This window comes from Peromyscus eremicus, chromosome 4, assembly GCF_949786415.1.
Source record: "Peromyscus eremicus chromosome 4, PerEre_H2_v1, whole genome shotgun sequence".
Classification (NCBI taxonomy): domain Eukaryota; kingdom Metazoa; phylum Chordata; class Mammalia; order Rodentia; family Cricetidae; genus Peromyscus; species Peromyscus eremicus.
Window position 1 is genome coordinate 65,230,530 of NC_081419.1, and position 14,944 is coordinate 65,245,473.

Sequence of the window (14,944 nt, forward strand, 5' to 3'; positions counted from 1 at the left end):
TGTAATTTATACAACTAATAAAATCTTGGGCCTTCCTTATGCCCCATTTCAAAGTTCTTTTAATTATTCATTTGCATTCTTTGATTTAGCATGTATCCTTTGCTTTGATGCACACCATAGGTGAATGCTTCTGGGTGCATCCCTTTCTCCTCTTACATTACAGGAGATTTTAAGAGACAAGAAGGGGTAACTGGAAAGCAGATTTATGTGGGGAAAATGGATTTATGTGGAGTAACAAAATAACAGGACCCACTATTGAAAAAAAAAGGAAAAAAATCACTGAAGGCATCCAGCAACTATTTGATTCCTTTTGTTTAAATTTGGGGGAATATACCACCAAGACTGAAATACCTATTAACTGAGATCATTGCCTTCTCAGTTTTGTACCCCACTCCCTTTATGGAAAGTCTAACATGGGGTTTTGGATCCAGACACCAGAGGACCGAGAGGATTCATTATCTATGAACTGTAGCACACCAAAAACTACAGATAGTTACCTCGTTAGACGAGTAAAAAAGGCCAGAAATGTTTTGGGGGCCTGGCTTCTATGTGGCCCCCATGCCTGCAAGTATTTAAGGCCCTTTCTGTTCATAAGAGAAGGCACTTATTTCAGTGGAAATTATGTCTTTTATATTATGATACCACCTCTGCTCCTGACAGATCTACAAATGATCTCAATGTTATCATATGAAACCATTTGCCCTTTCTGCCACCACTGTCTGCTTAAAGACCCCCTTTCTCTTTATCTTAATAATTTCTTAACCAATTTATCCATGCCAATGCTGAATTGCACTTGAGACCTTTGTAAGCTGGGACCCTGCTGGAATCCTGAGGAGGCCTCACAGGAAGTGGTGGTGCACCTCCCTATTTTCCTTTGAGTACCATTCACCAATGTAACACATTTCCTTAGGGTAGAATTAATGGAACAAACTAGAATAAAAGAGACTTTGGTATAACGGCAGCCATAATGGCCACTATTCTGCTTGCTGTGGCAGGTGGGGCAGCAGCCACAGCCTCCCTGGTTCAAATGAGGTCCATTGCCTCTACACTTAATATGGCCATAGAAGAATCCAGCCCGAGCATTAATCACTCAATAGATGATTAATTCTCATTTCCATTCAGCTGTACTCAATTTACAACAGCAACTAGATTTATTGGATGAAGAAATCCAGACATTAAGATGGCTGGTAAAAGGAAACTGTGATCCCAATTCTCCTCCTTTTGTTTAACCCCTTACACAGTCTCAAATATAACACAAGCCAGAAGTTGGTTAAGGGAAATCATGTTGGGACTGTAGAGTAAAAAGTTCTTAAACCTTACAGTACAACTCTATAACGAAATCTTAAGGCTGAACTCCGCAAATGTGAAACTACTGGAGGTGTCGATAACATTCTTTGCTCAAATTTGGGATCACATAAAATCAATCCTTGACCCTTCAAAAATTGTAGCATGGAGAATGACAGGGGGAATGGTACTCTTAATTCTGTTAAGTGTTTCCTACAACATGTTTCCTGGTAGTGCCGTGTCAACAAAATAATTCTGCAAGTGCTAATGGCTCTGGAATGCCATGATCATGGCCTCCCTAAGGAAGTAACAAGAGCCTGGTTTATTGAATTCCTGATGCCTCTAATGCTCTTGTACCCTAGCTACTCTCCAGGGACCCACCCTTCCAGGGCTGGTAGTCAAGGATGGGTAAGAGCCTGTCAGGCAACCTAAGACAGACACAGCCTAAATGCTGGGGTGTTCCCTGAGGTAGGACCAATAAGACTAGAGCATCAAACTCTAATTCCTACTGAGCTACCAATAATAAAATAAAACAGTGAAATGAGGCAGGCAGAATTTCTACACATATTAGATAAGCTAGAGCATGTGTCATTACTGTTCCTGCAATGACTAGGTATGCTACAAAAATAGCCAAAAGGGAGGACTTGAGGCCAGCAATGGCCAGCAGATTCCCAATATGGCAGCGGTATATTTACCACCAGCTCTGGGAGCCATGTGCACCACCAACTCTTGGAAGCAGTGGGTCTATGCCTCCATCAAAGCAGCATCTAGCCCCTAAATCATTTTTTTTGTTGTTCTCTGTACTAGCAAAAGCTAAATTTGCCATGATGTACGCTGAACAACTTGGAGAAACCATTGTAACTTGACGAGATTCTGCCATGCTGTAGCTCCAGCCCACACTCCACAAACCTGCCACTGACAGGGGGACACATCACTGTACCTCTGCCCCGCCATAAGTGACATGAACTAGAACATGAAATTTGCTATCTGGCCTAATAAATGAGCAGATAAATCCCATGACATTAATTATACTTCATATCAGCTGACATTTGTCAAATGACTGTCACAGTTTAATCCAAACAATATCTATTTTCCTAACTCTCAGTTTCAAATATTCTGAATATATTATTTTTATACTTTACCCTGTTTTGTTTAATTCTCTGTTATCTATATCTTTAGAAGTACAGAGTGAAAAAACATGATTGCCGGGCGGTGGTGGCGCACGCCTTTAATCCCAGCACTCGGGAGGCAGAGCCAGGCGAATCTCTGTGAGTTCGAGGCCAGCCTGGGCTACCAAGTGAGTTCCAGGAGAGGCGCAAAGCTACACAGAGAAACCCTGTCTCGAAAAACAAAAACAAAAACAAACAAAAAAAAAAAAAAAAAAAAAAAAAGAAAAAACATGATTAATACCATGAAAATGCATTAGGCCAGACATAATGAATATATTTATGTTTTATGAAGGCATTTTTATTGAAAATAACTTTTTTCATACAATGTTTTCTGATCATGGTCATCCCAGACTCTTCCTGCCTTCCCATTCACCCAACTACACCTTATCTTCTCTCTCTCTCTTTAGAAAACAAACAGGCAAACGAAAAAAAGAATTAAAAAATAACACAGAATTCACAAGAAATACACACACACACACACATGCAATCCACACAAAAATGGAAACCATAAAATTCCAAGGCCAATAAGACAAAAGAAATTCTTCAACATAGCAGTACGTGACAAGCGGTCTGCAAAAATTTCATTGATTTCATTTTTTATTAGCCACGCACTACTGGGCATGGGGTCTACTACTAAGTGTTGCTAATTTACCCAGTGGGATTCCATTTTGGAAAGCCTATTTTTCCTTTGCAAGAGGAATGTCATTTGGAGATAGTATCATGACTAAGGATGAGCACTCATGTCCACTTGCTCCTCTCAGCTCTAGGACCCTACCTAGCTTTAATCTATACAGGTCCTACCCATGCTGACAGTCTCTGTGAGTTTATAGACACATTAGTTCTATTGTGTCTGAACTATACAGTTTCCTTGGTGTCATCCATCTTCTCTGGTTCCTTTCTTTTTTAATGGGTGTCAGGTATCTTAACTCAGATTCTCAAACATTGTATCAACTAAGCCATCTCTTACCACAAGTTTTATCTCATTTTATGTATTTACAAAATAAATACAAAATTTATAGTTTTATATTTACTGAAGTTACGGGATGAAAAGGAAAGACAATCATGACTTTTAGCCAAGAGACAGATGAAAGAATAGTTTGGGGATGGCAGAGGTTATGAGATAGTGAGGATGATCCAAGATGCACAAGAAAAATAAGAATAATTCGAGAAAGAACTAATAAAAGATTTTGAGCAAATCAGTGCTTCATCTCATTTTAATATAAGAAATACTCTTGCAATCCTTTCAGTTTTTTAATTGGCAAATAGCTCTCCATTACCTGCTTCCAGATATCTGTATATATTTTTTCTCTCTTTGAATACTAACAATGTATTTACAAAAGTTATTCAAATATTAAAATGTGGTGAGGCACACTTTAATTCCCTGCACTGCAGAGGCAATGGCTGGCAAATACCTATGAGATCAAAGCCAACTAGACCTGTATAGTAAGACCCTGACTAAAAAAATAAAAGACAGAAACTATAAAAAAAAATTATTACAACTGCTAAAATAAACCAACAAAGTGTTAGCACAATTTAGAGTGGCTCAAAACTAAAATATTTTAATGAATTTTACCATGCCAAAACAAAATCAACACTGAAAATAGAATGGAAGACTGAGAAACACCTGTTAGAGAATCTCAGCAAATTCTAAATTTTAAGTTAGTGTGAATAAAAGCAAGTGAGTGGCTTCATTTCTTGTCTGAAAATTGGAATTTGTTTTCTTACTGTCATGTTATTTCTAGAGTCCACAATTAGACATTAAGAATTAAAGTAATAAAAATAATGTTTGAATTCAACGTATAATGGAACAGAGTAAGCCTGTTTTTATTACTACATTGTAGTCAGAATAATATTTTATTTAATGGTCTCTTTTTAAACATTGGAGTCGCAGCTTAATAAAGCTGTTAAGCAACTGAAGTTAGATCTCCATTTTTAAAGCTATTTCTTAGGAGCAAATGAACAACTGCGGATTAGAAACCTCTGTGTGTAGGGCAGAGTCCTCAAGAAGTCCTGTTAGACACATGACAGACACACAGAGGTGAGCAAATCTTCTTAGCCCATCTATGGTTTTGTTATACATTTAGTCCAATTTGATCTATACAGGTTTTCAGGATACTGTTTTAACCAAAATACTTATTCTTCATTCACTTTACAAAGGGAAAGTGATTCATACAATCACACAATTCCATGCATCTTTTGCAGACTCTTGTATATTTGCTCTGGCATGTAAAATTAAGGAGAAACAGACTGTGTAAATATTTACTAATTTTTCACATAAAATCAACCAGTCTGCTAGTGTTCTTAGTTATGAGAGGGAAAGTGTGCAACTTTAATTTCCTGAACTACTACTTGGCACTCTGAATTTAACAAAATAACTATTAAGTGAAACACATTATGTTTTAATTTTGGTGACCTCTATTGATAATTATTTGAATATAATTGTTTTCATGTAGATACACAAAGAATACAAAAATCACAAAATAAATTGAAATTATTACTCTTTTAAGAGCTTATTTTAAACCTGGTTCCTCTTGATTCTATTCCCTCTGTAAAGCGTGGGTAACATGAACACACTAAGGTGACATCTTAGCCCTGTTCCTACCAGCAAAGTGATGTCCAACACCTGCCATTGGTTTTGATGGGACAGAAGGTACTTACGAGTATTACCCTATGGAACTGGGTGACAGAACTCATTAGACTGGGGTCGTCATCTCACCCAAAGGAAATTCTGGCTCATCTAGTAATGGAAATTTAAGAACTAACTTAAATTTTCTTCCAGATATTAATGGACCCACATTAAAAATAAAGTTAAATGATACAGGCATAAATGATGTTTGAGTTCTGTTTGTCATCCTCTCTCTGTATTTGTAGGGTTTCAAGTCTTATAATATTCCTTAAAAATATATTTTTCTTATGATTATTTGAGTAGTTTTCTAATGTCAAATACACATTCTTTTTTTTCACATCAACCATTTTTTTTTACATGTATGGCTGTTGACATTTGTGCACAACATGGGTGATTGCTGCCTGTAGATGCCAGAAGAGAATGTTAGATGCCCTGAAACTGAAGTACAGACAATTGGGACCCACCATGTGGGTGCTGGAAATCAAATGAAGATCCTATGGAAGAGCAGCAAGTGCTCTTAAGTTGTGGGCTACCTCTCTCACCCCTTCAACCATTTTTTAAATAAAACATAGGGTTAATGGCTGGCATTCTAATAGTTGAGCCTCTCCCAATAGGTCACTGGATTTATGTGAGCATGAAATTATACAGGCATTGATTTTCATGTGACAATATTTATTAGTAAATTGATGCACTCTATTGAATGATGTCATTCCTTACTCTAAAATGAGTAAACCATGGAGTATTTATCAAAGTAAATAGTGACTTCTTCATTGCTTGCATTGTTTTCTAAGTGTACGTTTTTGTTCCTTTGTGTTTGTGTCTCTGTGTGCACGTGTGGGTAGTAAAAAGATATGTGTACACATGTGAGGTGGAAGGTTTTATGCCTCTTGAAGTGAATATAGAGAAAAAAGACGGATTACATCAATCTATAGCTCTATACCTAATTTCCTTGAGACAAGTCACCGTTGAATCTTGAACACACTGATGCCCTACTAGACGAACAGTCCACTGAGCCTTTGAAATCTGCCTATTCTATCTTTACTAGCACCAGGTTAAAGGTTCCCTGCTGTGCCTTGTTTATGACATGGGTGCTGGGATTCAGGGTCTCCCAGCAGGAAAAGGATAGTATTTTAATATTTATCAGATGCCACTATCAATCTCCTACACATTTTCCTAAAGGCATTCTTCATTTCCTTATTCCTGAAAGTATAAACCATAGGATTAAGCATTGGTGTCAGAACAGAGGCAAATATAAGTGTGTTTTTCTCAAAGGAAAAGGCAGATGAAGGTCGTGCATATATTAATATGCATGGGACAAAGAACAAAATCACAACAGTAATGTGGGATCCACAAGTGGAGAGAGCTTTACTTCGTCCTTCAGAGCTGTGACCTCTTAGAGAGAAGAGGATGACACCATAGGAGACAATCAACAAGGAGAAGATAATGATGCAGAAAGACCCACTGTTAGCAAACACCAAAATGACAAAAATGTGTGTGTCAGTGCAGGCAAGCTGCAGTAATGGGAATAAGTCACATATGAAATGATCAATAAAATTGGGTCCACAGAAGGGAAGCTGCAAAGTAAAGATAACTTGTGAGATAGAATGTAAGAATCCCCCTGTCCAGGCCACCCCTATAAGAGTGCCACAGAGCCTCCGGGTCATGATGGAAGAGTAGTGAAGGGGCTTGCAAATGGCCACATAGCGGTCATAGGCCATGGCTGTCAGAACAATCACCTCTACTCCTGCAAAGAAGTGGCTAGTAAACAGTTGTGTCATGCAACATTCAAAGGAGATGGTCTTCCTCTCATAGAAGAAGTCTATAATCATCTTGGGGGTGACCGTGGTAGAAGTACATGCATCCAGTAAGGACAAGAATGCCAAGAAGAAGTACATGGGAGATCCCAGCAGTGTAGGGCTGTTGATGATGGTCACCACAATTATTATGTTACCCCCAATTGTTGCAATATAGACCAACAAAAATACAACAAATAGTACTTTCTCAACTTTGGGGTTTTGAGAAAGCCCCAGGAGTATGAACTCAGTGACAAAGCTCTGGTTTTGCATGATTCTCAAGAAGATGGTAAATAAAAAATACATTCATAAAAATCTGCAATAATGAGGAAAAGCACTTTTTATTGCAATTGAGAACAGGATATTAGGGAATTTGGAAGAGTATCATTGTATAACATGTAAAATTGTGGTAAAAATAAAATTTTGAATGTTTTAAAATAGCTCTACTTTGAATACTGGTAATTTAAACATCTCCCTGTGCTATAAATGAGAAATAGTTTTACTTTGTATGGCCAGCTTTTATTAATCTATAGGGAATTTATGGAGTGAAATCTCAAAACACAATTTGAAATTATTTCTTAGATATTAACAAAAGGTCAGGTTTACTAATCATGTTTGTCACCTTCATTATAAGCAATTTGTGAAGATTAATTGGTACACTATCTTATCTATGATATCAGTAAAGAGGCAAAATGTACTTTGGGTGCAATTGAAAATCCTGGCTATGTAATTTTAGATATACAAAACATATTAGAACTTCAAATGAATTAATCTCTTCATCTCAAGACAGACAATTCTTTGAGAAATGCACAGAATACTCATGATGCATCAGTTGGAGATGTTGAAAATTCACCTTTAAATGAACACTGTAAAATGTGAGCAGAATTTTTACATTACATTGTTGTCACCACAACTAAATGAAAACAGTAACAGAAACAAACTAACAAAAACTAACTACTGTTTAAGACTCTGCCTCCTAGTAAATAGTATGAGGCAAAAGTTACTGATTATATCTTATTATACTAAAGTTATAACTAAAGAGGTTGAGATAAAAGAATCAAAAGATGATTATCCTGTGGTTTTTGGAGAGACTGACTTGAACATAGGAGATCTCCACAAAAGATCTCAGCAGATTGAAGATAGGGATTTATTTTCTCGGTGAGAACCTCAGAACATTTTCTACTACCTATTTAATGAATATTATTATTTGGTTCATGTGTTAATGAGGTATTTTGATAAAGGCATGAGAGAAAATTATTAAGAAGCAGTTGACCAATCAATCACTTTCATGTGAAAACTAGTAGCAACACATAGCTGAAGAAGAAAGATTACTTGTTGGATATAATTTAGACCCTTGAGACTCAATTATTTGCCAATTATTTATGCAATACAACCTTCCCAAGAAAACATAACTCTTTGAGATAAATGGTTTAGAATTTATACAAACTTGGTAGAAAACTCATTTATAAACAGCTTACCTGCACTTCTGCAAGGATTATGAGGTTAAATTGAAAATATGACAATGTCACCCATGGTCACCAGTCCATGATTAGTTTTTGAAACCAGCTATTTTGCCCCCAGAAAGCTTCCATGAACTACCTAAGTAAATATTCTAGCTCTTCTTCTCCAGATAATTTCGGCTTCACAAAGTATCTAGGGTTTTCTGTTAAGGTCTTCCTCTGTTTCAAGGAGACATTTCTTTGATATGGGATGAGACCTGTACTTATCTATGGCTATAAGGACAAATATTAAGAATGCAGTTAGGAAAGTCGTGGTTGTAGAGTCTCCTTCAAAATCTCTAAATAATTGGCTTGATTCTGGTATGATTTCTCTCTTGTTGAGTAGGCCTAGAGGGCAGAAAAAAAAAAGATCAGATGAAATTCAAAGTTTTCTGTGAGATTTCATCTCCCAATAATATCAGAGAAGCTACACCTACGAAGTCTCATCAACATATTAAGGCTTTCAAACCCACTCACAGTGAGTTCTGTTTCAGATAGCTTCATTGGACAAAGAAATCCAAAATGAGAGGGAAGCACCAAAAAAAAAAAAACCAAAACCCAATGTTGACTTAAAGCTTAAGCAAAGCTTTTTAAGTTCTACCCAGATACCGATTTGCACCATACAAAATGATACCATCGTTTTTACAGCAAGGCAAGTTCCAAAATTTGTGTTAAAATACCCATGCTGGAGAATACACTCCAATCATGATTTGGGATGAAAAGGGTTACAGTTTTATACAATGCAGAAGATAACCGACCTAAACACAAGCTGTAGCCTTAATTGAATTATTTGACATGAGAAGGACAATAATGAAAATAAATCTGAATCTGAATAGAATCTGTAATTTGGATGTGACACAGTTTCCATATTCTCTCCACTACCCTGACAATTGCATGCACAGTTAAGCAGTGTGGCAGTATGAAGTCAATCTATGTTAGTGATATTCTGGAGCCTCTGGTTCTACTTTACTTTTGTTAATCTAAAACTAGAATGAATAAATGTTAAGCAGAAAAACTTTCTAAAAGCTTATTCTCTGTTGTGAGAAGGTTGTAAAAGAAAATGAAAGGGTAGATATGATTATAAAACATCGTTTCTATCTATAAAATTCTCAAAAAAGTAAACAAAACTATATTTTAAAGTAGGTAACAAAACAGCTTTATGTGTAATGATGAATTTTATAATTGAACGCACAACTATACCTCAAGATTTATGGTCTGTGAAGGCAAGTGGTTAGTTTTTATTTTAGTGGGGGGGTGGACAACATCTAATGTTGCCCAGGATGGACTCGAACTCACCATGTAGGCTAGGATGACTTTGAACTTCCGATACTCCTGCCTTTACCTCCAAATCCTAGGATTATAAATTTGTGCTGTCACAGTCAGTTAAACACATAATATTTAATCATCATATTCTGAAAACAAAAGAACCTTGTGAGTAGTGAGGTTGACATTATTTAAACAATGTCTGTACATCTAAACTGAGGTAAAAAGTAGAATCAGTCAAGAGAAAAACATCTTGTTATGATCACATTCTGAAATGTGTTCAATTACAAGGACAGTGCTTCAGTCATGCAATGCTTTCAGAACACACCTTAGAAAATAACAGTATAACCATAAGCATGTTGATATACATGTCTTGAGGTAGCACTCTAGACACGAAACTTACTCTAAAAATAGGATGCGGAAATTATACAACAGAATATAATACAGTATCTAAAATATTGGAAAATAAAAAATATCTGAAATATTTATAACCGGTATGATATGTAAACAAGGCTATTACAAATAACTATCACATGATAATGTAAATACATTAATAATATGAATACATCAGAGATGAAGCATTTTATCTATTAAGTGGAAGAAAGGTAAATGTTAATTTATAAATATTTTAAATATATTCTATAATCTACAAGTAAACATGAAAGTTAGATTTTGTAATAAAAATGTTAATTTAGCTAAACATTTAAAACCAAACACCAAGATTAAAACCAACATAATCAAATTTCCTTTAAAATTCTGAAAACAGTATGAGACTTGCAGATGATTCACCAGATTACTAAATATGGAACAAATGAGCTCACTTAAGAAGTTACCTCACATTGACTATTTTGCTTGGTTATCATCTTTGTGTAAACTACCGTATGGTGGAGTCAACTCTTTCCCACTTTCAATGCTCTTTGGTTTTAAATCCATATTCTCATATAGGAAACAACCCATTGTCTCTATAGCTATCCTTAAATATTCAATGACCTCATTGCTCAAAAGTCATACATTTAAAATGACCGATCTAATCCTGATCTTACTGTGTTCTCATAGCAGAAACTGTGGCCACTGTCTCCGGAGCAGTGACCTTGAGATGTGACTTTGGGAATACTCTAGATCCACTATCTGTGTTGCCCATTATTTCCTTCACATTCATTTTAGCAGCAAAGTTAATTATGGCACCAATTTACCTGCAGATAATAGGATGTCTTTGTTAACTGTGACATGTTATAACACTCAAAGCTATTAGAGGAACAAGTAGCATGGTATCAATATAAACAATTGCTTTCAAATATAATTTATACAAATACTATTATTACAAATAATAATAAATTATAATATAAATTATCTATAATACATAATATAACTTAATTGTTCCATATACTAAATTACATAAAGCAATAATATTTTTATCTAAGATTATCATTTCTACTAAAAGATTTATTTTCTTTTTTTTATAGCTTAGAAAATTCCTTTCCATGATCCTGTGGGAAATAAATTCTCTTCAGATTCTTTTTCTCTCCCCAACTGTTTCTGTCCTGATTTCCTTAAATATCTTAATTTGTCTTGTCTTAGAGTTTCTGAAATGAAGGTGAAAGAACTTTTCTCCCTTTTTTTCATCCCTACTTGATGAATGATGTCTTGGTGATTCAGTTTACATTCAGAGAAAGACCAGGCCAAGATACTAGCACTGAAATCATTCAGAGTTACAAACACTTAGTTTTTCATGAAGTGTTTTAAGTGGATCCTAAAGCTGAGGGGAAATAAAGTGGACAAGATTAAATCAGAAGAATTTACTCTGTGACCTGATTCACTTTTTGAGCATTAGTGACCTCCCTGTGCTATGTGATAGTCTGTATTTGTGAAAATACACCATGTTTATTCACTTTCAAAAACTATAAATTGTATAGGAGCCTTTCAATTACCATGTTCCAATACCAGCATTCTTTAAACAACCTCATATCACACCAGATTTGAATTCAAATGTCATATTTATGAGACTATTAATACATAAATTAACATAAATTTAGAAAAACAAAGAATTGCTGGAGAGATAAGAAAGACGTGTCATATTTCTGAATTATCTGGTTCCAACTTGAAGATTAAACATTCAAAATGTTTAATACTATTAAACTTGAGAAATATATAGTAAGAATGAAATAGAACTTTTTTAGAAAGGAGGAAGGATGAAAAGAAAGAAGAAAAGGTGGAAGGGAGGAAGAAAGGAAGGGAAGGAGAGAAGAAGGGAGGATGGAAGGAAGGAATGAACGGAGGGACAATGGAGGGAAGGAGGGAGGATGGAAGGGAAGGAGTTAGCACTGTAACTACAGTTATTTCAGCCCTGTAAGAACTTGAGCAATTGTTCATTGTGAAGTGCTGATCTATGGTCTCCTCATGTGTCATTCCATTCACTTCTGAACCACTGACTTTAGTCACACAATCTCCTCTACAAAGGTAAACAATCTGAGGACTAGGGGTTTTGCTACTCTCAAGAATAGTTATGAAGTGAATGGGTCATGATTATACTAAATGTTAAATTTTATCACAATTTGAAATTCATTCCTAATAATGAAAAATCCAGGGCCTTGTGAGCCTCATCATGTGTCAACTATGTGAAAAAAAATCTGAGAATGGCCAACCTTTATTACTTGTGGTCAAATGTCCATTCAGTGGTGACCAAGAGTCTCTGTTTCTCTTTAGCTCTTCCTTCAACATCTAAGGGAAAGTGGGCAATGAAGGTAGAAGATGTTACCTCTGCTTCTTGAGTCTGGATTCATCATGGTTGCTGAACAAAACAAAACTGAAGGATCCAAAATTCCTGCTCAACCACATCTTGAATTTAAAAAGGGTTCCCCGAGACAATATGCGCCTGTGAAAATAATTCTTAGTCCCCTCAGGTTTGTAAAATTTCTGGTCCCATGAGAATTCAACACACCATGTACATAACTTTTCACTTAATTGTATATTCATAGTTCTTCTATGCCCATCCAAATTATGTTGTGTTTTTATTTAATTGTGGGAGGATTATTTTAGATAAATGCTTCTGTGTGTCATCATCTTAGTAAATATCACACTATTTTATAATAGATTTAATGCAGTATCTGTGCAGAATTTTGATAAAATGATTTCTGTATGAAGTTGAGTATTATTCTTTCCAGGTCTTTGAAGAATTGTGTTGGTATTTTGATGGGGATTGCATTGAATCTGTAGATGGCTTTTGGTAAGATTGCCATTTTTGCTATGCTAATCCTGCCTATCCATGAGCATGGGAGACCTTTCCATTTTCTGACATCTTCTTCAATTTCTTTTTTCAGGGACTTAAAGTTCTTGTCATATAGGTCCTTCACTTGGTTGGTTAGAGTTACCCCAAGGTATTTTATATCATTTGTGGCTACTGTAAAGGGTGATGTATCTCTGATTTCCTTCTCAGCCTGTTTGTCAATTGTATATAGGAGGGCTACTGATTCTTTTGAGTTGATCTTGTATCCTGCTATGTTGCTGAAGGTGTTTATAAGCTGTATCAGTCCCTTGGTGGAATCTTTGGGGTCACTCAAGTATACTATCAGGTCATCTGCAAATAGGGAGAGCTTGACTTCTTCCTTTCCAATTTGTATCCCCTTAATCTCCTTATGTTGTCTTATTGCTTTGGCTAGAACTTTAGGTACTATATTGAATAAGTATGGGGAGAGCAGACAGCCTTGCCTCTTTCCTCATTTTAGCGGAATCACTTTGAGTTTCTCTCCATTTAATTTGATGTTGGCTGTTGGCTTGCTGTAAATTGCCTTTATTACGTTTAAATATGTTCCCTGTATTCCTGATTGCTCCAAGACCTTTATCATGAAGGGATGTTGGATTTTGTCAAATGCTTTTTCTGCATCTAGTGAGATGGTCATGTGGTTTTTTTCTTTGAGTTTGTTTATATGGTGTATTACATTGACGGACTTTCGTATGTTGAACCACCCTTGCATCCCTGGGATGAAGCTTACTTGATCATGGTGGATAATTGTTTTGATGTGTTCTTGGAGTCTGTTTGCCAGTATTTTATTGAGTATTTTTGCATCGATGTTCATGAGGGAGATCGGTCTGTAGTTCTCTTTCTTTGTTGTATCCTTGTTTGGTTTAGGAATTAGGGTAATTGTAGCCTCATAGAAAGAGTTTGATAATGTTCCTTATGTTTCTATTGTGTGCAACGATTTAAAGAGTGCTGGTATTAACTCTTCTTTGAAGATCTGGTAGAATTCTGTGCTGAAACCATCTGGTCCTGGGCTTTTTTTGCTTGGGAGACTTTTAATGACTGTTTCTATTTCCTTAGGGGTTATTGGACTATTTAAATAGTTTATCTGATCTTGATTTAACTTAGGTATGTGGTACCTATCCAGAAAATTATCCATTTCTTTTAGATTTTCCAGTTTTGTGGAGTAGAGGTTTTTGAAGTATGACCTGATGATTCTCTGGATTTCCTCAATGTCTGTTGTTATGTCCCCTTTTTCATTTCTGATTTTGTTAATTTGGATGCTTTCTCTCTCTGTCTTTTGGTTAGTTTGGATAAGGGCTTGACTATCTTGTTGATTTTCTCAAAGAATCAACTCTTTGTTTCATTAATTTTTTGTATTGTTCTCTTTGTTTCTATTTTATTGATTTTACCTCTCACTTTGATAATTTCCTGGTGTCTACTCTTCCTGGGAGACTTTGCTTCTTCTTATTCTAGAGCTTTCAGGTGTGCTGTTAAGTCACTAGTGTGAGATTTCTCCATCTTCTTTATGTGGTCATTTAGTGTTATGAATTTCCCTCTTAGCACTGCTTTCATAGTGTCCCATACAAGGAGTCTACCAATGAATATAAAAGAAAATATGCATTATTTTGTAAACACTGTCAAGGTTTGTTCACTAAAGAAAAATATTTTATGTATAAATATATGAGATATGTACATTGATAGGAATATCATTTATTGCATATAAGTATTTTCTCTATCTTTTACTTAATTTTGACAATTATATATATATATATATATATATATATATATATATATATATATATATATAATGTATTATTATCATAGTGACTATCCCTAATGATTCCTTTTCCTCCCTCCAATTTTCTAGATCTGATCCCCTTCTCATTTTCAACCACTGCTTTTCTGATAGTCATGATATTTATTTTAATTACTCCATTTATAGCTGCCTATATGAACATAGATAGCTGATTGCTTACAAGCCATAAACTCACCTATGAATATATACCTGAAGAAAATGATATACATTGCCACCTTTAGCTGTTGGTGGCTCCTCATGAAGTGGTGAAGCCTCA

At 35.5% G+C, this 14,944-nt stretch overlaps 1 protein-coding gene across 1 annotated transcript; it reads right to left on the minus strand.

Moving 5' to 3' along the window:
- Positions 1-6,209: 6,209 nt before the first annotated feature.
- On the minus strand, positions 6,210-7,148 carry LOC131908322 (olfactory receptor 4C15-like). Its single transcript, XM_059259375.1, has one exon. It carries the CDS (start codon positions 7,143-7,145, stop codon positions 6,210-6,212), a length of 936 nt encoding a protein of 311 aa, XP_059115358.1. The 5' UTR covers positions 7,146-7,148.
- Between the last annotated feature and the right edge of the window lie 7,796 nt (positions 7,149-14,944).